This window comes from Girardinichthys multiradiatus, chromosome 12, assembly GCF_021462225.1.
Source record: "Girardinichthys multiradiatus isolate DD_20200921_A chromosome 12, DD_fGirMul_XY1, whole genome shotgun sequence".
Lineage (NCBI taxonomy): Eukaryota > Metazoa > Chordata > Actinopteri > Cyprinodontiformes > Goodeidae > Girardinichthys > Girardinichthys multiradiatus.
Window position 1 is genome coordinate 25,652,322 of NC_061805.1, and position 23,604 is coordinate 25,675,925.

At 38.1% G+C, this 23,604-nt stretch overlaps 1 protein-coding gene and 1 long non-coding RNA gene across 2 annotated transcripts in view; both read right to left on the reverse strand.

Annotated features, from left to right (window-relative positions):
- ipo11 (importin 11) overlaps positions 1-18,379 on the reverse strand; it is a 178,408-nt gene extending 160,029 nt beyond the window's left edge. The window contains exons 1-4 of the mRNA XM_047381873.1: positions 18,232-18,379; positions 11,561-11,710; positions 5,095-5,195; positions 1,714-1,786 (exon numbers count right to left, since the gene is read on the reverse strand). Of these exons, the coding sequence (XP_047237829.1) occupies positions 1,714-1,786; positions 5,095-5,195; positions 11,561-11,698 (312 nt within the window). The 5' untranslated portion in view covers positions 11,699-11,710; positions 18,232-18,379. The remainder of the gene's footprint in view (positions 1-1,713; positions 1,787-5,094; positions 5,196-11,560; positions 11,711-18,231) is intronic.
- A 2,623-nt stretch (positions 18,380-21,002) lies between these two features.
- LOC124877480 lies at positions 21,003-22,032 on the reverse strand. Its single transcript, XR_007040541.1, has 4 exons — positions 21,961-22,032; positions 21,675-21,792; positions 21,518-21,594; positions 21,003-21,216 (listed from the first exon to the last, which is right to left on the reverse strand). It is a non-coding gene; the product is annotated as an uncharacterized LOC124877480 (long non-coding RNA).
- Positions 22,033-23,604: the final 1,572 nt, after the last annotated feature.

Sequence of the window (23,604 nt, forward strand, 5' to 3'; positions counted from 1 at the left end):
AAATATTTCAGTACATAACCTGTGGACCAGCAATCAGAAAATATATTTTTGATTTGTAAATTTTTTGGGTGATTTGTTTGGTGCGTCTCTAACAATATTTATCATACCTTACTGCTTCTTTATGTTAACAAAATGCCTATAGTAGTACCCAGTTACTGCTTTAATTCCACAACTTCTGTTTTCACCCATGCAGACTTGCATTAAGTCAAGTAAATATGTGGAGAAATAGGATGCTAAGCAGCCCAAATGTTTGGAAACAACATTTTGTGATACATTAAGTATGGTAACTAGAACAATAAACTCCTGTACCCTTTATAAAGGGCTGAAATTTTAATTAGCTTGTTAGAGCTACGTCTTGCTTGGGATCCTTGTGAGAAAAAGTCAGGTGCCAAAAATTATACTCCAATAAATGACACTTTTCAAAACTTGGCCAGTTATTAATATTGAGGGCCAACATTTCAATTCATCAATAAGTGATTTAAATATTTATATGTCACAATTAAACTAAAATTGAAAGCACACACATAAGCTGAGTAAAGTAATATGTATTAATATCTTAAAATAAGCAATCCGACACATTGTTAAATAATAATTAAGCTAAAAATACCCAGTTTTGATTGATATTGTTTTGTTATTATATTGTTGTTATTATTTTGATTTTACTTATGTTGGAGCAAATGATGAATTTCTTCTCCATCAATGTCAGTGGGTAGGGCTCCCTGATTGGGCTCAAGTTGAGTTGCTGTGCTGGTTAACCAATCAGAAGATTTATTTAATAACCCATGGTTAAAGTTTAAATCAAAGAAAAAATTAAATAAACAGTGAAATAATGCAATACAATTCATAACTAGTAATGATTTTTTAAATACATTTCATTTTTAATTAAAGATTTTTACATTTAATTCTTTAATTAATTAATTACTGGTAAATTTAAATAAAACAGATACATTTCTTATATAAATATATATGTAGAATTTGATTTAGGTTCCTACAATTCAAATATGTATTTACTTATGTAGTTATTTATTGACCTGTGGAACTTTTGGCCCTAGATACATAAGCCGTGGCAGAAATACAAAAATAAATACAACAATGTTGAAGACTGCTTTCATTTTGCCTGTTAATACGAACCAGAAACAGACCACCTAGATGAGCAATGCATTCCTTTAATGACAACCACCTTAATGTTAAATGCCTATAACACTAATTTAAGCATGTGATGAATTTGTTTAAATGCAAGATTAATTTTCCACTATTGATAGGTCATTATGGTTTCTAAGAAAAACAGGTAAGGTCATAAATTTCATATTGATTGTGGAACTTCAAAATGTGCATTTAAACAGTCAAGAGAATCGAACAGAACACATAACCCCTCAAAAAGCTTTGATTTAAAGAGTAGAGGCACAGACTGGTGAGACATATGGAGTTTAAAAGCGTATCCATCGCCTGCCATATGGACCCCATCAGTCCTGACATTACAGAGCTGTCCCTCAGGGATATACAACTTGTAGAAAGCAGAACTAATGGCCGCCGTTTAGGGCCACCATCCATGCCCATTCTTTTCAATCTCCATAACTGGTCAAAGAAAATTACATTATGATAGACGAACGGCTTCGAGTCGGATTTCTTGGACAGCGGCAAGTTTTGTGCAGAATAAAACTAGGTTAAAATCTTTTTTACTTCCCCCCAGTATATTCCATTCTCCCCACTAACCTGATTGATGGGCTCGTTGAAGTTTGTGATAAGACCAGCACGCAAAGAGGTCTTCTCCTCTTCTGATAATGCACTGTGAACAAAGCAAACAAAAACATTCGGAGGGAGTAAGCAGGCAAGGAGAAAAGAATGCACAACATAGCGTAAGTTTAGAGTTTCATGTGTCATCATAATTCCCTTGATGCACATTTATTTAATTCATTAAGATTTTTGATGGCACACCAGCCAGAGTAACAAGAAAGACTGGAGGAATAAGAAACAAACAAGGTCAGACTAAGCCTGCAACATTGTGGCTGGATATTAATGTGCCTGGTGTTCTGCTGCAATTACCAGCGGGACACCAGGCACATTAACACAGGTGATTGCAATACATATCCCAAGAGACCCCCTTGTCCTCTCATTTCTATTTCTATACATGCAAACAAGTTACATAAACCAGCAATATGGAATACATTAATTTACCTACCTATCCTGGGACTAACTAAATCACTTAAATGTGCAACAATTGCTTGAATTATGCAAATTCAAGCATTTTCCAACTGTTTTCTATTTTATGTGTCTCTGGACATGGATTTTGATATATTTTCTGAAAGAGACTAGAACAGGTCAGTTCTGGGAGGACAATGTTTTCCAGGGTTTAAAATTAGACTCAATGTTCAGCTTTAAGTGTCATTTGATTTGTTTTTATTAATGTTCTTAAGGAACCGACAGTGGAAATATGATTCTAACAAGAACAGAACGCTGTGCTGTGTCTTAGTTTTGATTTTACTCAGTGGATTTCAAAACAGGAGAAAACCTTTTCTCTAAATTAAAAATGTAAGACAGCCAGGAGCACCAATGAAAACATTCTTCAAAAGCTGATGGACCGAGTAGAGATCAGCCAGAAGGACTGGTGTAGAAAAACATGGGGAAGCTGTCATCGTGGAAAATCTTCTTCATTAATAAAAACAACATCTCACCACAGAATACTTTTTTTAAATTGATCTGAAGGGACTTTGTAAGATAAATGTGAATCCAATAATTTTCCCAATGCAACGGATTGCCAGAACAACAATTAAAATACTCTTGAGACATTATTTAGATAAACAGCCTCTGTAAAACTAAATCTGCAACACATTTGCCTTGCACAGATTGTATTACAGGTATTTAAAATGGTTAATATTACTATATGAATCAGGTGTTTTGACAGATATAATCACAAGAAAGTAGTTGTAAGTTTACTCTACTTCTCCAACACTGCCGATTTATTTTTATAATAAGAAAACTTTCTACTTTTGTTGCTTGAAGTTTTCATGTTCCGAGCTCTGGGAACAGTCTGCCAGAGGATGTCAGGAAAGTTGAAAGCAATATGAATCATATTCATATTTTAAACTTTTATGAAATCTCCTCGTTTCATCTTTATGTTACATTTCCCTTGTGCATTTGCTGTACTGCTTACATTTGCACCATTAGCTTTGTTTGTCAAAGCATCTTTCCATGTACTGTTTAAATGAAATAAAATACAAGAAACATAAAAATAACAGATTTTAATATAATTTTTTATGTTGTCATCTCAATATTTTTAAAGAAATAACACCTTGAGCATAGTCACAATTACCAGGGTGTCACATATTACACCTAACGAGTTGCACAAAATGTATTGTCTCTAAAAGTCGAGGGGTTTTGATGATATTATATTTTATTGAGATGCACCTGTAAAAGCTGTAATATTCTTGCTCTTCTAGCCTTCCACTGAAACAGACACAATTCAGTAGTAAACACTACTGCCAGAGTTCACAAGACCTTGTCACGCTTCAGAGTTCAGGCTTATTTAATGGACCCTAGTGAAATGAAAAACTGTACTGATATTAACATTTATAATGCTCCTTGGAGACCGTTTTAACTTCTGTGAGCAAAAGAAGCAAGAAATCATTGGGCTTTTTATTAGCCGTCTCTTTAAAAGCAGAGAATAAATTATTTATGTGGGTGAATTAGAGAACAATGCATGGATAATTTGGGTGTGAAGAGATATTCAATGCCATTCAGAGGTATTTTTTGAGGGTTTTCCTTTTTTTGTTTCATTTCTGCAAAAAAAAAAAAACTAAAACAAAACCGGCAAAGTACATTATGCATCAATTTAAAACAGCAGGGTACTGTTTTAAAAGAAGTCTACTCAAATGGCCTTTTGATGGCCCAGGTCTATCAGAATTTCTACTTATCTACATTATATTTTCTTCCCATTTTAGGATAAATGGGCTAGTAAAGTGACCAAACAATTTTAAACAGAAAACAAAAAGTGTGCAATATCAACACTATAAAGACCTGTTAGGTAAATGTTTGTGGTACAAATGAATTGCATAACATTCGTTAGATTATTATGCTGAACTACTTGGGTAAATATATAGCTGTTGTCACACTATTTTGTAATGTTTTCATGTATGTTGGTGACTCCAAAAACATTTGTACATGGGTCGAAATGCACTGAGATATACAGTAGATTTACATGAAACACCACAGCCTGTCAAGTTGATGAAGTACAAGTATTGTTTTCTGATGCTTCACCTACCATGTCAACTACTTCATGCATTCAACATAATGAGGTGAGTGAATCTTCACCAGTGCAGGCAGAGCTTCTGCATGGCTTAGCAATAGACTTTATCCTCTTTCACAAACCACTTCAAGGTGGGATGAAAGCGTTTTTGTTGCCTCCGTCTGTTTTGTGAATGGACAGATGTTGAAGAGAGGGTTGAAGTCAGCCCCCTTTGTTATGTTAGCTGAGGTTGTGATGACGTATGGTTTATGCAACAAGTCGCAGAATTTCAAAGCCTAATCTAGACTCAGAAATCTTTCCTGAATAGAAGCACATGAAGGTGGGATAAATAATCTGAATTGTAAGCATTTGCTAGGCTTACAACAGGATCTCTATGCTGAATTTGTCCGCCATTACTCTTCTGAGAAGAATACCATGGGGAGATGTCTGACAGAAATGTTATGCCGTAGTGTTAACGCCTGTATTGCAAATCAAATTTAGCAAATTCCATAGCAATGGTGCCTTTTCTTACACAAGACAGAAGAGGCACAAACTAATAAACCTGGTGTAAAATCAAAGCAAAGCGAGATAGATAATCAGACTGAAAACGAAAAAAAAAATATGACATCTGGGAAACATCAAGCAGATGTTATCTATAATAGGTAGGAGCCTGGATGAAGAGAAAATGTGGGAACAGGGACTAAAAACTAAGACCAGTTTAGCCTCACAAGAAAGAAAAGATTAAGACTGATGAGTATATATAGTACATCAGTGGATAAGGTAGAATAAAAGCTAGATAAGCCACATTGCAAAGACAGAAAACCTTTACATTGAACAGTGAGAGTGTGAATTTGAGGAATGAAGGTACTTACTGAGGGGCCACTCTTCTCCAGTATCTGTCAATGCCATTTTTGAAGTAAAGAACAGCAAGCCATCTCACGTTCACATCCAGCGTGTGATTATTAAAAATATTCTGGAATAAAAACGAAAATGGACATTCACCACCAGTAACAGTATTAGAGCTCATATAATCAATACCAGGCAACCCAAGGACAGATGCACTTCAATTATATGCAATAGCTAAAGCCATCCTAGAGGAAATATCTGAAGCAAAACCAAAATATGACAGGACATACACAATTACACAACTGCTTCTTTTAAAACACAGAGCACGTCCACTTTATAAGCAAGGCTGTCTGGGCCATACACACTTGTGCAGTTTTACTCCCTGTAACTACTGACATGCCTGAGCTGTAAATTGTTGTAATAAACTCTGAAAACATGTCAAACAAATACTCTGTATTCAGAGTTATTTGCTCTCGCACAGCAAAGGCCGGAGCTCCATAAAGACCAGCCACAGTAATATCAGAGATTGGAATCTCAGCTATCATATTTTCAGAATGGAAAGTGTGTCGTTTAACATTTGGGCTTTTGTGCCACTATAAAACATCCATCTGCCGCATCAAGGGAACAGAACCACCATTAGCAGAGCTCCACAGCGTAACTATTTACTTCCAATATGCAAGTGAAAAACAGCCAACGGCCACTTGGCTTTTATCAGATCCAACCGATGAAGCTAGAATTTAGCTAGTTTGGCTGCCTTTTGATAAATTCATGCAGATTACTGCTCTACGGAAATAATTGAGACATATTGTGCTCCCTGGCTAGATTGGGGCCATGCCATCACAAGCAGCTGCACACAACACAACTTTGTTGTAAACATCTTTTGTAAGTGTTGAATCCTCTGTGGCTCTGAAGACAACACTACATCAGTAGTGGAAGTTGTTCCAAAGCCGCTCTCAGAAAACCACCAGAAGAATCGCTTGAGGATTAGCTCCACACATGGGCTCCGGACTGCCTAAAGTTGCATGGCGTAACATGCACTGGGCGGCAAGAGAATCTTCATGTGAGATGCCTGACATTAGAAGTATTCCATTGTGGCATCAACATGAAGTACAAAGGCAGATAATTATACAAATTGTGCACAGCAGAAGATCTGTGGTTGTTAATGTTTCATCAGAGATGGTTCCCAATTCTATAGATAATTGTTTTTGTCCCTGTACTCATACTATATACAGGGGTTGGACAATGAAACTGAAACACTTGGTTTTAGACCACAATAATTTATTAGTATGGTGTAGGACCTCCTTTTGCGGCCAATACAGCGTCAATTCGTCTTGGGAATGACATATACACGTCCTGCACAGTGGTCAGAGGGATTTTAAGACATTCTTCTTGCAGGATAGTGGCCAGGTCACTACGTGATACTGGCGGAGGAAAACGTTTCCTGACTCGCTCCTCCAAAACACCCCAAAGTAGCTCAATAATATTTAGATCTGATGACTGTGCAGGCCATGGGAGATGTTCAACTTCACTTTCATGTTCATCAAACCAATCTTTCACCAGTCTTGCTGTGTGTATTGGTGCATTGTCATCCTGATACACGGCACCGCCTTCAGGATACAATGTTTGAACCATTGGATGCACATGGTCCTCAAGAATGGTTCGGTAGTCCTTGGCAGTGACGCGCCCATCTAGCACAAGTATTGGGCCAAGGGAATGTCATGATATGGCAGCCCAAACCATCACTGATCCACCCCCATGCTTCACTCTGCGCATGCAACAGTCTGGGTGGTACGCTTCTTTGGGGCTTCTCCACACCGTAACTCTCCCGGATGTGGGGAAAATAGTAAAGGTGGACTCATCAAAGAACAATACATGTTTCACATTGTCCACAGCCCAAGATTTGTGCTCCTTGCACCATTGAAACCAACGTTTGGCATTGGCATGAGTGACCAAAGGTTTGGCTATAGCAGCCCGGCCGTGTATATTGACCCTGTGGAGCTCCCGACGGACAGTTCTGGTGGAAACAGGAGAGTTGAGGTGCACATTTAATTCTGTCGTGATTTGGGCAGCCGTGGTTTTATGTTTTTTGGATACAATCCGGGTTAGCACCCGAACATCCCTTTCAGACAGCTTCCTCTTGCGTCCACAGTTAATCCTGTTGGATGTGGTTCGTCCTTCTTGGTGGTATGCTGACAGCAAGTCTTTGTGATACATCACAAAGACTTGCTGTCTTGGTCACAGATGCGCCAGCAAGACGTGCACCAACAATTTGTCCTCTTTTGAACTCTGGTATGTCACCCATAATGTTGTGTGCATTTCAATATTTTGAGCAAACTGTGTTCTTACCCTGCTAATTGAACCTTCACACTCTGCTCTTACTGGTGCAATGTGCCATCAATGAAGACTGGCTACCAGGTTGGTCCAATTTAGCCATGAAACCTCCCACACTAAAATGACTGGTATATATATATACAGGGGTTGCTACCAACTGCGCACGGTGGCGCAGTTGGTAGCACTGTTGCCTTGCAGCAAGAAGGTCCTGGGTTCGATTCCCGACTGGGAGTCTTTCTGCATGGAGTTTGCATGTTCTCCCTGTGCATGCGTGGGTTCTCACCGGGTACTCCGGCTTCCTCCCACAGTCCAAAGACATGCCTGTTAGGTTAATTGGTCACTCTAAATTGCCCTTAGGTGTATGAATGAGTGTGTGCCTGGTTGTTTGTGTGTTGCCCTGCGATGGACTGGCGACTTGTCCAGGGTGTACCCTGCCTCTCGTCCATAGACTGCTGGAGATAGGCACCAGCTCCCCCGCGACCCACTATGGAATAAGCGGTAGAAAATGACTGACTGACTATATATATACACACACAACTGATTATGGGGCATAAAAAGAAAGCAAGACTGAAAGAAAAAAGAGAAAATTATCAGTATGTCTAATGTTTAATTGTTTATAGGATTTGGACATAGCAAAAAAGCCAAAGCTAGTGTAACTGCTGTGGACGCTCCGTTTATTTCAATGTAAATTATAACACGAAACAATATTGTGTTGAGCTGTGCATGAGGCATTGCCTACAAATTATCTCAGGTATATAATGTGTAAATATAGCCATAAACTGCAGGTAAAAATAGCTGCAGTGACATCATCCGTAATGTAGTATTAGGAAAAAAATACAATGTTGCCTTTTTTTTAAGTAATTAAGTAAAAACAAGAAAGAAGTCTGATTCAGAACTAGAGGAGACAATGTACACTTCTTATCCTGGCAGCAATCCGGTCATTAACTAAAATCATAACCTGCTTAGTCACCCACTTTAGCATAAAGAAGACGTAAAATAAGTTTTAAATAGGTTTTCATTTCATTATCACTTAAATGCAAAGAAAAATTTTAAAAAAAAAGGTTATTTTATTGCAATCATACAGGTACCATCTACAGAGTAGCAGTCAAGAGCATCATGGTAACTCTAGAGGAGCTGCAGAGATCTATAGCTCAACTGGGAGAATCTCTTGATAGGACATCTATTTGTCCTGGACTCCACAAATCTGGCCTTTAGGGAATAGCAAGACGAAAACCAATAATCCGATAAAGCCATAAAATATCCTGTTGAAAGTTTCCAACAAGCCCTGTGGGGGGGGGGGGGGGACACCAAACATGTGGAAGATGGTGCTCTGATCAGATGAGATCAAAATTGAACTTTTTGGTCTAAATGCCAAACGCCGTGTGCAGAAAGAACTAACACTGCCCATAACCCTGAACACAACATGTATAATGCTGAGGGTAGACTCTGGTCAGAGATGATGAGCTGAGGGATGTGGAGCTAAATGCAGGGCAAACCTGGAAGAAAAACTGAGAAGACTTACTGTACGACAGAAAATTGGTCTTTTTTTGGTGCTGTTAAAAAAGATTTGAAGATGATTTATCATTATCCTTCCTGCCACAGTTAAGCAAAAATCCTTCCTTCCTTCCATGCAGACTTGGAAAAAAATATAATTCATTTTGAAAAAGTTGGCATTAAATATCTCCCACAAAAAAACTCAGACAAGGAGAAATAAGTGCCACACAAAGAGTTGTCCGTTTCATTAAAATTTATCTAATAACTCTAAAAAATGTCATTTTATATATACTTTGACTCGGAGATGTTTATTTACATCAACTGTATTATAAAAAAATGCACTCCTACTGACAAAATAAAAAAGGAAACATTTTTCTCCATGACTGGTTCTTAGTTCTCTGTGTTCAGCTAAGCCGAGCACATACTGGGCCAATATCATTACAAAGTGCAGAGATGAAAGTGAAATGCATCTTATCATTCGAAGCCTGGCGAGAACAGTAAACTAAAATATCTGAGTAATCTCTCTGGTGGATTGCGTTGTGCACGGACGTCTTAACCTCCTTTACAAATACCATCTGTGGCCCAAACTATCAGCAAATAAATTTTAATGAAACAGTTCAATAGACAGCTGACTAATTCTCAGTCAGTGCCTCTGACATCGAATGTTTATGATAAATCCAATAACATTTATGGTAAGGAAACATTGATCAAATATTTTAAAAAGTAAATTCATTCCACTGAAATGAATAGTTGTTGAGATATATGGTCATAAATATTGCTAAAAGGCATTTCCATACTACACCTGTGTAATTTTGTTGCGCTCTTTTATGACGTCAAAAGGGGAACCCCTGCAGGTAAACTGACTGCTGCTAAAATGGCAGCAACACAGACAGCAGCGAAGAATCTGATATTTCTTTAGATATATTTCAGTCACTATCAGAGAGATAGTTATAGAGAAGTGCTGCGCTGTGCAGACAGCCATCTAATTCGACCAGAGTTGATTTTTGCCAGATGCCGGAGCATGGTCGGAGTCAATATGCATAAATCATACCGCAGGAAACGGAACGAGTACAACATCCGGATTTTCAAAATAATTCACTAAAGACGGGCTAGATCTCGCTATTAATAAATACACGCATATTTATATAAACACGTGTATATATTAGCAGTTGTTTACATTAGATCAATTAGATCAGTTACTGGGTTAACCAAGGTATCATAAACCGAGCAATTAAACATTAAATGCACCAAATTAAGCAGCAAATATAGCTTCACTGTAATCAGTGAACTCGATGCATAAAATAAAACGTGAATCAGTTTTACCAGGTTTAACTTCCACAGAATGAGTTGTTTTGGACTTCCTACCGCATTTATCACTGGCTTTTATTGATCGGCGTACGGTTGTTGGAGCTCCTCCAGGCTTCACAGCGGACCAGACCAGACTGGAGCAGATGCAGTGTAAATCCAGGGTTACAGTATATATGTGAAACAACCGGAGGCGAAGCTGAGCAGCATGGAGCAGTAGCAGCAGACATGAGATGATTCAAGATCTGAAGACACCATCTGGTCCGTCATTTTTTAAACTTTATATAAGAATCTTTAGAGAAATATTTATTTAAATATATGGTAAGCGCATGTAATTTATCTTATTTTAATAATAATTTTGGATTATTAATAGTAAAACAATAACTGCCAATATCTAAATGTCAGTTTGTGATGAGGAAGTGTTTTTACCTGCTGAGCCTTGATCCATTAAGCAACAGCAACAATCTTTTCTTTAGAGATCTTTTCCCATCAGATGCACTGATATAGACTCTGCTTTCAACGTTCTCCTTCGTCTGGCAGATATCCCGACCTCTGACATAATTTCTCTTGTGAATTCAGAGGTTTCTTGTTAGAAGGACTTTGCTGAGTAGTTCTCTGATCACAACTAGCTGTGCTTGGTGGCACCAGCCATCTGTCCCTCATCAGTTTTCCAGCTCTGATCCAGGCAGCTCTTATCCTCTTCACTTCAGGAAATTAGTGTAAACTAACGGCTGCTGTCGTAGTATTGCTGCCACCACCAGCAATGCACCGTTTCACCATACTAACACTGTTTTAAAGCAACTTGACTTCGACCTGAACCGTTTATCACTGAAACTCACACTCTGAATGACAGGAGACTTCCCCTTTCACGTCATTTCCAGACAACTTTGGAATTGCAAAATTTAACATAGAAATATGCTTATTTAATGTCACAATTGTCTTTTATAACTTCTTCAATGCAAATATCATGTTAATTACTGCCCGATTTCTTCGATATTGAAATGTTTTCTTTCAATTTTTGCATTTGTAGGAAAGCGTGTCACAGGGACTTTAACACAAATGAATCCCCAGCTGCCTGCAACTCACTGCTTGCTACTTTAACCATCTTATAATTTCTTCCTTTGGATAAAGCTATTGTATGACATTGTCAGGATGAATTATTAGGCAAAAAGAAGAATGTGCCACCCATCATTTTGATAGTATTAAATGTAATGATGATGATATATTCCCCTTTACCTCAAAAACTGATCCTCAGATTCTAACTTATCAGCAAGTTTTCTGCTTCATATACCACATTCATCAAACTGTCAGTCCATTATGAGTTTCTTATAGATTTTATATTAGTTTTAAATCATAGCTCACCAGAAGGACTGAATAGAAGCCTGGCTGCGTCTCCCACTGCCGAAGCTGCTCCTCTGCAGGCTTCAGCACAGCTGTGTCCTGGCTGGTAGCTTGGGTTAAGGCCTGCAGCACCACTGAACTGGCACTGTCCATATCCATAGCTGGATATATCTGCAGAACACCATGAGAAGGGAGGAAGAGAGTCAAACACAGGAAATGAAAAATTACTGGTTTACTTGAAAGAAGTTTCAATGTGTGGAAAAAAAAAAATCTAATAAAACATCAAGAGAAAGCTGTGGGGGGGTCGATAAGCATCCACAAAGAACATGAGAACATGAAACACTCGCTTTTACTTTATCTGACTGAATTACTTCGACCCCATTTCATTATAGATCAAGCAGTGCTGAAACCCGTCCCGAACTCGGTAAAAAGAAGCTACAGAAATTGAATAAAGAAAAGCATACCTAACAGAAACAGTTGGAGTCGCCATGCAAAAGCTTGCTGTATGTCCCAGATATTATTTAAGCACTTCAGTTCCACACGTCCAAAGGAGCTTTTCCATTTCAAAGAACAAGCCTGACTAATTTGCCTCTGTGCCTCATATAAAAGTAGTTGTCAGATACGAAGATAGACTGCTGCATAACCAGACCTTCACTCAGATCATGCTTTTATTTTTAGGTAGGATATGTTAGGTAAGGAAGAAAAAAATATAAATTTTCTTCCCACAAACACACTGCAACTAGCGCCACCACACCTACAAAAAATATATATCAGTAACTACAATAAACTGCTTCAACCATCTGAAAAAGTCTATAAATGTGATGGATTGTGTTGCATTTTTTAATGGATTGTATGTTAGTTGTGTTTTAGGATTTCAGAGGGGAAGGTCAAAATATTGAGCAAGGCTGCCATCTACAGACCAGAAACATAATACAGACCCTACATAATAAAAGCTCTTCAGGAATTTGCAAATGCATGAGGTTAATTTTTTTTCTCAACACAGCAGTATTAAAGCAATGATATGGCAACTGCTTTCAGCTGCTGAAGAGCATGAATAAGAAACTGCAATAAACCCCAGGTATTTTCTGTTCCAAATGTGTGCTCACAGTAAGACCAACTGGGTTTAAACGTTATCATTATTGCAGGAACCTTAGCATGGCTCCTTTTCCATGCAAAAAAACTAGAAGAGCACCTTTAGGCAGAGATATGATACAGACTTCCAGTCAGTCTGAGGCTATCCTGGGGTTATACTATGTTACTGAATTTAGATTTCTGAACAAAGTTTATATTTTCTGAACAAAGTGTATATTTTCACAAAAACTGTAAAAGAATGTAACATAATTGTAAGTGCCACCAATACGGCATTTGCAGAGTGATTATTGAACACTTAAACCAAACCAAATGCACTGGTCAGTCTAAACAATAAAACTAATTAGAAGGCAAGTTTAAAAAAATCCATTGTCATTCTTAAAAATTGTACAGGTGCATCTCAATTATTTGAAGGCGATATATTTCAAGTGTTTATTCCTGTTACTTTTTATAGTTACAACCTTCAGCTAACGGAAATTTCACATCAAAATAATTAAGAATTAAAAAAAGGATATTTCATTCAGAAATAACATTATAGTCACTATAGTCTGTCCAGCAGACAGTCATTAACGCCCTTTAGAAGGAGGGTAAGCAAAATCAGGGTGTTCCAGAAACAATCAGATATTACTGGGTCCAGGCGGTAGGACTGCCAGCAGAGAATGATGTAAAATATCTGTGCTAATAAGATAAGAAACAACAGTAGACAACAATTAAACTTAAAATCTATTCCTTGTCAAGCGTAAATTTCCAAAGAAATAACACCAGCCATAAACATTAGATCCTTGTCAGGAAAACCATTTTTAATCGGTAACTTCATTACTGAACAGACATTTTGATGTTATGTTTATAACAGAAACATGGGTAGATGAAAATAGTGAGACATCAACAAAGATAGAGCCAACGTGTCAATTACAACTTTCTGAGTGAGAGCAGGAAGCATGGGAGAGGAGGAGGGGTGGCCACCTTGTTTCATGATTGACTAAAGTGTAAAAAGGTGTTCCTGGACAAATGTGACCTTTTTGAACATCTGCCTGTCCAGGTAAAGGGCCCTGCTCAAGCTATGTTTATGAATGTTTGCACGCCTCTTTCAATGATTTCAATCTCCTGATATGTGTTAAGTGCGAAAACTGAATCATTGTGAGGGATTTCAACATCGCTGTTGACAACTCTTAAGACAAAGGGGCAAAAGAACTATGAGATACACTTAAAATGTTTAGTTTGACTCAACATGTTACACAGCCAACACAGAAAAGGGGACATCAAGAAGGGTCTGAAAAGTTCAACCTATCTGACCGCATTTCAGTTATCTTTGAAAGCATCGTTTTCAATCGACCCAATTGGCCAAAGAGATATTATAAGAAAAAACTTTTTTTTTTTTTAAGGACAGTGCAACTGAAACCTTTCCTCACGTTTACTCTTCCACACCCACTTTGTCCTGTAACTCAGTAGAGGAGCTGGTAGATAACTTTCATTCCCAAATTTCAGACATCATAGCTCCCATTAAGGTGAAGGTTGTCTCCGGTATGAAGAAATCTCCGTGGAGAAATGCTCCACTGGCAAGAAGGGAAAAAAGGGACTGCGAAAAGCCGAACGAAGATGATTCACTATGAAACCTTTAAAAAAAGAGACTTCACAGACCTTAATTTCAACTGAAAAATGCAAGAAAATCTTTCTTTTCTGAAATCATCAACAAAAGCACTAATAATGCTTGTGCCTTATTTGCTCGGTCGACAGGTTAACAAACTGTCCTGGGTCTGAGGATGTGAACTCCAATGTAACAAGGCCTGCAATGAATTTGCTAACTTCTTTACTAAGAACTTTTAGAAGATTAGAGGAGTAGTCTGGACATCAATATCAAGTCCTGCACCAATGCTGTGTCCAACCAAAACAAACCTGGACAAAATGACACAATTCTACCAAATCAAATACAAAAACTTAAAAGTAATTATACATCAATTGAGCTCCTCCTCCTGCTGTCTTGATATCTGTCTTTGATTTCTTTAAGAAAGTCTTTCCTGTCATAGCGTCTGATTTGATTGAAATAATAAACTCATCCATGTTGTCAGGTGTTTTCTCCCAGGCCTTAAAAACAGCTAGTATCAAGCCACTATTGGAAAAACAATAGTCAGGACAAGTTGCTATTGCAGAATTATAAACCCATCTCAAATCTCCCCTTCATCAGTAAAGTTATTGAAAAAGCCATTTTTCAACAGTTAAATACCTTTTTGACAAAGACCAGCCACTTAGACATCTTCCAGTCAGGTTTTCGTGCTCACCACAGTACTGAGACTGCTCTTGTCAAGGTGTTCAATGGCATCCACATGAATGCAGACTGGAAGAACCACAGTGTTGGTATTATTGGACCTCAGCTCAGAATTCAACACTGTTGATCTCGGTATACAGGTCCTTCTCAAAATATTAGCATATTGTGATAAAGTTCATTATTTTCCATAATGTCATGATGAAAATGTAACATTCATATATTTTAGATTCATTGCACACTAACTGAAATATTTCAGGTCTTTTATTGTCTTAATATGGATGATTTTGGCATACAGCTCATGAAAACCCAAAATTCCTATCTCACAAAATTAGCATATCATTAAAAGGGTCTCTAAACGAGCTATGAACCTAATCATCTGAATCAACGAGTTAACTCTAAACACCTGCAAAAGATTCCTGAGGCCTTTAAAACTCCCAGCCTGGTTCATCACTCAAAACCCCAATCATGGGTAAGACTGCCGACCTGACTGCTGTCCAGAAGGCCACTATTGACACCCTCAAGCAAGAGGGTAAGACACAGAAAGACATTTCTGAACGAATAGGCTGTTCCCAGAGTGCTGTATCAAGGCACCTCAGTGGGAAGTCTGTGGGAAGGAAAAAGTGTGGCAGAAAACGCTGCACAACGAGAAGAGGTGACCGGACCCTGAGGAAGATTGTGGAGAAGGGCCGATTCCAGACCTTGGGGGACCTGCGGAAGCAGTGGACTGAGTCTGGAGTAGAAACATCCAGAGCCACCGTGCACAGGTGTGTGCAGGAAATGGGCTACAGGTGCCGCATTCCCCAGGTCAAGCCACTTTTGAACCAGAAACAGCGGCAGAAGCGCCTGACCTGGGCTACAGAGAAGCAGCACTGGACTGTTGCTCAGTGGTCCAAAGTACTTTTTTCGGATGAAAGCAAATTCTGCATGTCATTCGGAAATCAAGGTGCCAGAGTCTGGAGGAAGACTGGGGAGAAGGAAATGCCAAAATGCCAGAAGTCCAGTGTCAAGTACCCACAGTCAGTGATGGTCTGGGGTGCCGTGTCAGCTGCTGGTGTTGGTCCACTGTGTTTTATCAAGGGCAGGGTCAATGCAGCTAGCCATCAGGAGATTTTGGAGCACTTCATGCTTCCATCTGCTGAAAAGCTTTATGGAGATGAAGATTTCATTTGTCAGCACGACCTGGCACCTGCTCACAGTGCCAAAACCACTGGTAAATGGTTTACTGACCATGGTATCACTGTGCTCAATTGGCCTGCCAACTCTCCTGACCTGAACCCCATAGAGAATCTGTGGGATATTGTGAAGAGAACGTTGAGAGACTCAAGACCCAACACTCTGGATGAGCTAAAGGCCGCTATCGAAGCATCCTGGGCCTCCATAAGACCTCAGCAGTGCCACAGGCTGATTGCCTCCATGCCACGCCGCATTGAAGCAGTCATTTCTGCAAAAGGATTCCTGACCAAGTATTGAGTGCAAAACTGTACATGATTATTTGAAGGTTGACGTTTTTTGTATTAAAAACACTTTTCTTTTATTGGTCGGATGAAATATGCTAATTTTGTGAGATAGGAATTTTGGGTTTTCATGAGCTGTATGCCAAAATCATCCGTATTAAGACAATAAAAGACCTGAAATATTTCAGTTAGTGTGCAATGAATCTAAAATATATGAATGTTAAATTTTCATCATGACATTATGGAAAATAATGAACTTTATCACAATATGCTAATATTTTGAGAAGCACCTGTATTAATAGAGCGACTGGAGATCTGGGTCGTTCTTTCTGGTACAGCAATTAGCTGATTTGAGTCTTGCTTGAAGGACAGGGACTTCTTTGTGTCAACTGGTAACTTTCATCAGAGGTGACAAAAATCACATGCGGGGTTCCCCAAGGTGTCATCCTGGGACCCCTCCTATTCAATATCTACATGCACCCCTAGCTCAGATCATAACAAACAACAAGATAAGTTACCATAACTACGCAAATGACACACAGCTCTACATAACAATGTCACCAGGTGACTATGAACGTGTTCAAGTGTTGGCTTGAATCCACTTTGTGGCTGTGCCATAACCTTCTTCAGTTGAATAAAAACAAAACTGAAGCAATTAATTTTGGACAAAGAAGGAGCAATCTAGAGTCAGCATAAAGCTTCATTTTCTACAGCTAGAAACTACTGATCAGGCCTGAAATCTGGGTGCAGTGACGGACTGACCTGAACCTCAAAAAGCACATCAACACAATCACTAAGTCGGCATTCCATCACCTGAAGAACATTTCCAGAAATAAATAACTAATGTCACAGTAGGATATAGAAAAAACTCATCCATGCACTTATATTTGGCCCAACTGACAAATGCAACAATGTCTTCACAGGTCTGCCTAAAAAGTCAATCAGACAGCTGCTGCTGATCCAGAACGCTGCTGCCCGCCTCCTCAACAAAACTAGAAAGCTAGAGCACATCAACCCACCTCTAAAGTCCCTACACTGGCTCCCTGTATCTCTAGCTTACTGGAGAGCATGAACTGATAGATATCCAACAGTCTGACATTTACTTCTCTGCATATTTGGTTGGCAAAAAAAAGCTGTCTATAGAAGCAATGCAAACATGACTGCGGGTATTCGCTTTGAAATGCTGTTTATTTTACTTAGTTACACATCGCGCAGCAACTGGCTAAAATGTATAGTAATCGAAAAATAGTTTGATTTATTTAATACGCTAGATGGTCTGCAAATATCTTTAGCTGACTGGGCTTTAACTGTTTCCATCCAATCGGTGTCACAACGTCAACACTGCGCTAACACAAGGAGTTAATCCGATGTTAGAGTTAAATGTCTAAAGCTTTCTGCAGACATGGTCCTTACTGGATGTCATGATCATCAGCTGCTTCGCTCTGCTACATCGTGCTGCGTGTATATTTGTCCAAAGGCCTCTATTATGGCTTTATTACAGTTAACGTGTTCAAAATGCTACTAAACATGTTCATGAAACAGTGTCATTTTGTGTTCGAGCACAGATGAGATCTAACCTAGCTCTAAAACATATGCTCCCCACTCAGACATGAATTATCAGGATTCAGAAAGCACTGCCATTAGCTCTGTCATTACATCTTGCTTCACTTCATCACTCCAAATGTCGCAAATTCATATAATACAATAAGAGCTCATTTACCGAGGAGTTCTACATCGTATACATCACAGCTAACTTTAAGCTAACTAGCAAGCTAAACTTCTTCAACCAGAGACCAACCGCAGGCATTGTTGCTCTTGTTCACTTATTAAACGTCCTGTAATGAAATATGTGACGGTAAAAGCAGATTTTAAAAAAAGAGTCTCACCTCGAAAAATGTTGAGAGAAAAATTAAAGTGTTGTTGTAACAGTGGCGGCCGTAGAAGCTCTGCCAGTTGTTTCAATGTAAGGAGCGATGGAAAACACACGCTGGTTGGAATGGCACGGCTTGCGCAGCTGGCGCATGCTGATGATGTCATCAGTCATGGGTTTCTCGGCTCTATTTTCAGGATTCGTAATAACTGGCACTGCTCACTAACAATAACCGCGTCTGTCTAAAACGGCTCTTCTCTTAGTTCTACTCCCAGATTTTACCAACATACATGCAAAGGTACAATTCCAGTATTGTTCAAACTAATCATCCTCTTCCAGATCATTTTGATACCAAAGAGAAAACGTACTCCAAAAAAGTATGCCATATTTTGTAAAATTTGAATGAATTGAAAATGCTGTCAATAAATCAATATGTAAAATGATGCAAAATTATTACATTTATAAAATACTTCAATAATTAAATACATAAATGAGGAAACCATTCATTAAAATATGTATTAATTTTATGTTAAAAGTATGTATAATTATAATTATTTTGGTAGTTATTTATCTACTTAATATTCCGCTGTTGTACCATAACGAAAAAGCTGCCGTTTTATCCCAAAGGCAGCTTTTTGTTTAAGATGATTGTATGTAACAGGTGACGCAGAAAATCCTTTAAAGACAATGGTCCTCCTTGTGTCCTTGCTTATTACACAAGATGCTGGGGTTTGATTCCTGACAGAGATTGTAGGCTGGTTCTGTTTTTTTTTTTTTTTTTTTTTTTTTTTTTTTTGTTATTAGCATCAGGTACAAATAGTAGGTTTAGTTCAAATACATTTTAAAACGGAGCTTTTAGACAGAAGCCGCTCCCTCCCACCGTCGGACGGCAGGTATTTGTGACTTGGACATTTAGCTTTGCAATCTGAACAACTGTGTCCATCCCTGCTGTACAGTTTTGTGGTGTTACCTATAGTCACAGACCCACAAGACTAAAGAAAAAAATCACAGAATTTTAGGTATCAGTACAAGCAGTAATTTATTCTGTATCACATTTTGAGGTTTCAAGCATTATCTATTCATATATTTCTGGGTTTCGAGGCCTGATTGACATGACAGTTACATTCACTGCTCCTTCACTAAATGAAGGAGATGATGTTTTGTTTTATATCACATTGCACAGTGTTCACACTGATGCTGTCACCAATGTCACTTGACTATGCTGCACCTCTAATTTAATTAATCTGTGCCTTGTTGAAAACCACACAGTATGTTCAAGAATACATTTCATGTGTCCTGGGTTTTATTCTGCCTTGCTATAGAGCCATACTTCCTTATTGGTTCTTAAAGCTTTTAGTCTGGTGACCTTTTCTATAATTTTTCGTGATGTATGAACCTGTATTCTTTATGGCCTTTTGCTTTGTTTTTGTATTTGTTTTGTATCTTCTAGGCTTGCCTTTGGTTAGTGTACCTAACCCATATTTAGCTGATGCTTTAACTTCTTGCACATCATTAATTGCATGTGTTGAATATAGCCAGTGAATGCTGTAGAATTCAGTTGGTAAATGTTAAATATAACAATAGCTCATAACTGGACCTTACCTCATTTAACTAGATTTTTATATTTCACATTGATTTGCCGCCACGTCCTTTTTGTGCCTGCTAGGTTGCACTTACACATTTATTGCACTTTCTATTTTTTATTTTTATTTTTTTTGGACGTTAAATAAGTGTAGTGTCGAGGATTCAACTTAATTCTCCGTCAAATCACACTCATGCATTGACTTGGTCTCGCTAACTCGCGCTGTTTTGCAGCAGCAACAGTATTGCTTTTCATCTTAAATATGTGCCGATGTCATTAATATTTATTAATCCATCGGCGAGAAATATGTACTTTTGAGCTTCTTATTTCCTCTTGTTGCCATGGTGAATCGTGTTTTCAGCCTTCCATTCATGAGGGCTTCTTATTTACGCACGCTCGTGCTCAACTCCGAGCGACTTTGACTCAGAGTGAAGTAACCCAAGTGTTATCACTGCGGTCCAGTGAGCCGACAATCAGAAATACGCGGTGACGCCAGGCGACGCTAGCTCCCTCTTAAAGATTAGCTTCGTGCATACAAGGTGCATTACTGTAATGGAGCAGAAAGGACCCTATCCTTGCGACGGTTGAGAAAATAAGAGGAAAACAAAAAAGTAACCTTCAGAACATTTATATTCATTACATTTTTACAACTTTCACATAAATGTTTTATGTAAAAAAAAAATACATATTTAATTATATTAATTTTACTGTACAATTTTGGAGAACGGGTCAAAGTATCTCAAAATACCCAACCACTATATGCATTTGTCCCACTTTCAGGAATTTATTTCTCCAAAACCATGAGAGGTGACAACACTCTCTCTTCAGATTATAGTAAAGGGTTATCTATACTGTAACCACTATTGATATTTCATAATTGTACTGTGCAGTTTTTGAGAAATACACAACTCAAAGTACCTCAAAATGCTCCACCATTATATGCAGTTGTCCCAGTTTCAGAAATGTATTTCTCCAAAACCATAAAAGGTGACAACACAATTTCTTCAGATTGTATTAGAGGGTCATCTATACTATAACCAGAGTACTTTAGAATGCACATACTGCATATTTATCATTTTTGTAAAATCAATAAGCACATTTGATGTCCAGGATTAAAGGCAAGTAACATCATTCTTTATACAACATGTTTTCTATTCAACATGGCTTCTAATAATAAACAAATTTGCAAACTTTTCATGTAAGATAAACGGAAATTTATTAATAAAAACAGAACAGTTATCAAAACCAAAAATTATCTAAATCTAACTAACCAACAACTTCAAAACCTGAAAACAATGAACAATTTTGTTAGTGACACAACGGGCAGTCCCTCGCTGTTTTTGCCCTTTCTGGCACCTCTGCAGGATCCATGTTCATGCATTGTAAATTGTACCACCGAATGCATGAGTCACACTGAATCTGTAAATATCCCACACAAATGTCAGTCAGCAATATATATATTATGTCATGTTAATAATCATTGTAAGTTTCCTTTTGGTCATTTTATAGGTGTGACCAGCCTCTAACATAAATCTTTGCTTGAGGTAGGCACCAGCCTCCCTGCAACCCTGCAGAATTATAGGCTATTAAAAAACTTTATTGATGGATACATGCATGTGATTATAAATCGTCTATCGATGGTGTTTCACTTTTATGTTCATGATAAACAAACCTTTATTATATATCACTCCAAAAATACTATGGGTTTCAAAACACTCACCCAGTCAGTGACAGCCGTCCCCGGCATTGGTGGTTTGGATACTGAGCACATTGCACAGTTGTGGTCCATGTCAAAAGCTTAAATTAAAGTGCGTATTATTTTTCGACATAAATAAATGAATATCGCCCAGGAAAAAATATTTAAATAACACAATTACCTGATAATTCAAGGATTTGCAAAGCAAATGAAACATGGTCCTTCACAATGTTTGGTTTGGCGGTTGAAAACATCATTTTTGGTTTGTCTGGAAATTACTCCATGACTGCCATTGCCATCTGTAAGAAAAGTTATTTCATCTAATGAGTACAGTATCCACCTAATACCTTGGTCTAAGATAGGAATTCTTCATAATATTGATCATCTGTCATGAACAACAAGGCGATGGAAATGTAGTTTTAAGTATGTTTCAAAAAGTTATGTACACTGTAATGTGTTAAGAGTACCTTTTTTTTCCCTGACTTTTACTGCTATATAAGTTTTTTTTTTATGTTACTCTTGTCAGTTGGTGGTTGCCATAGCAACCAGTAACAGTCAGCTCTTCCCCTTTTTCTGTTGCTGTCTGTTACTATGGGGCAGAAGCTGCTGGAGCTGCTAACCACCAATTTGTTTATTTGTCTCTTGTTAGAATAAATACAGAGAACCAGAATGTGTCTGTCGTGAAGTCAACCTTCTGGATCAGAACAAACAAGGAGGGTTACGTCTGGTGCCGTGACCTCGTGACTACTAAGGATCAGCCTTGAGCTAATCTGACATCCAGTGGATTAAAGTCAGACTCCACATGAACATTCAGGTTTTACTGGTGATACAGCAATTCGCGGATCGGATGATTAGCACAGCATTCTAGCATCCTTCTGCTAGCATTTGCATATTACTGTATGAGTTTATTTGTTCTTCAACCTTTTTAATATCTATCTAACAGTGTGTTATTTTTGGAGAAAAAGTCTTATCAGCTACTATGGTTAACAAAAAAACAACAAAGCAAAAATAATTTTGTCTTGATACAGCATTTTTTTGTTCATTTTGTGAAATCTATATATACTTTATTTTCCTTCATTTGATTTGTGACATACTCGAGTAGGAATGACAGAAGAGTTTGATATAGAACATAATACAGAACTAATGAACATGGGGACACATTCTAGAGTGAGCTTTGGTAGAAGAACAATGTTATCCACAAGTTCACCACCTTATATGGGTTCTCCAGGTTATGGCAGAGGGATTCCTACTAACACTCATGAGTGTGGGGCTGATTTGTTCGATGGGCACAATGTCCAGAGCCCTCATACCTCCTCCCCAATTGATTCCCATGCCTAGTGAAACAGATGCTACATTGAAACATTTTAAGTGTTCTAATCACAGAACTAGGAAAACACACAGGAGATTCAGTCACAGCAAGGCTACTGTCAGATAAAAACACTGTAACTAACCAGAGTAGAGAAGGCAAATGTGTACAAGCTTGTGGCACTACAGTTGACCTCACACAGCTCACCATGGCACTTAAATGTAATGTCAAAGAACCTCCAATTTTACGTGGTGATGTATCTGACAAAAGCTCTGTCCTTGAATGGGTCAAGCTGATGTCAATGTATTTGAAAAAGAACAACGTTAGCATTATAGATCAGCCTGGTGAGATTATGGATACGTTAATGGGAAGAGCCAGATATGTTGTGAGAATAGGTACAGGTCCTTCTCGAAATATTAGCATATTGTGATAAAGTTCATTATTTTCCATAATGTCATGATGAAAATTTAACATTCATATATTTTAAATTCATTGCACACTAACTGAAATATTTCAGGTCTTTTATTGTCTTAATACGGATGATTTTGGCATACAGCTCATGAAAACCCAAAATTCCTATCTCACAAAATTAGCATATTTCATCCGACCAAAAAAAGAAAAGTGTTTTTAATACAAAAAACGTCAACCTTCAAATAATTATGTACAGTTATGCACTCAATACTTGGTCGGGAATCCTTTGGCAGAAATGACTGCTTCAATGCGGCGTGGCATGGAGGCAATCAGCCTGTGGCACTGCTGAGGTCTTATGGAGGCCCAGGATGCTTCGATAGCGGCCTTTAGCTCA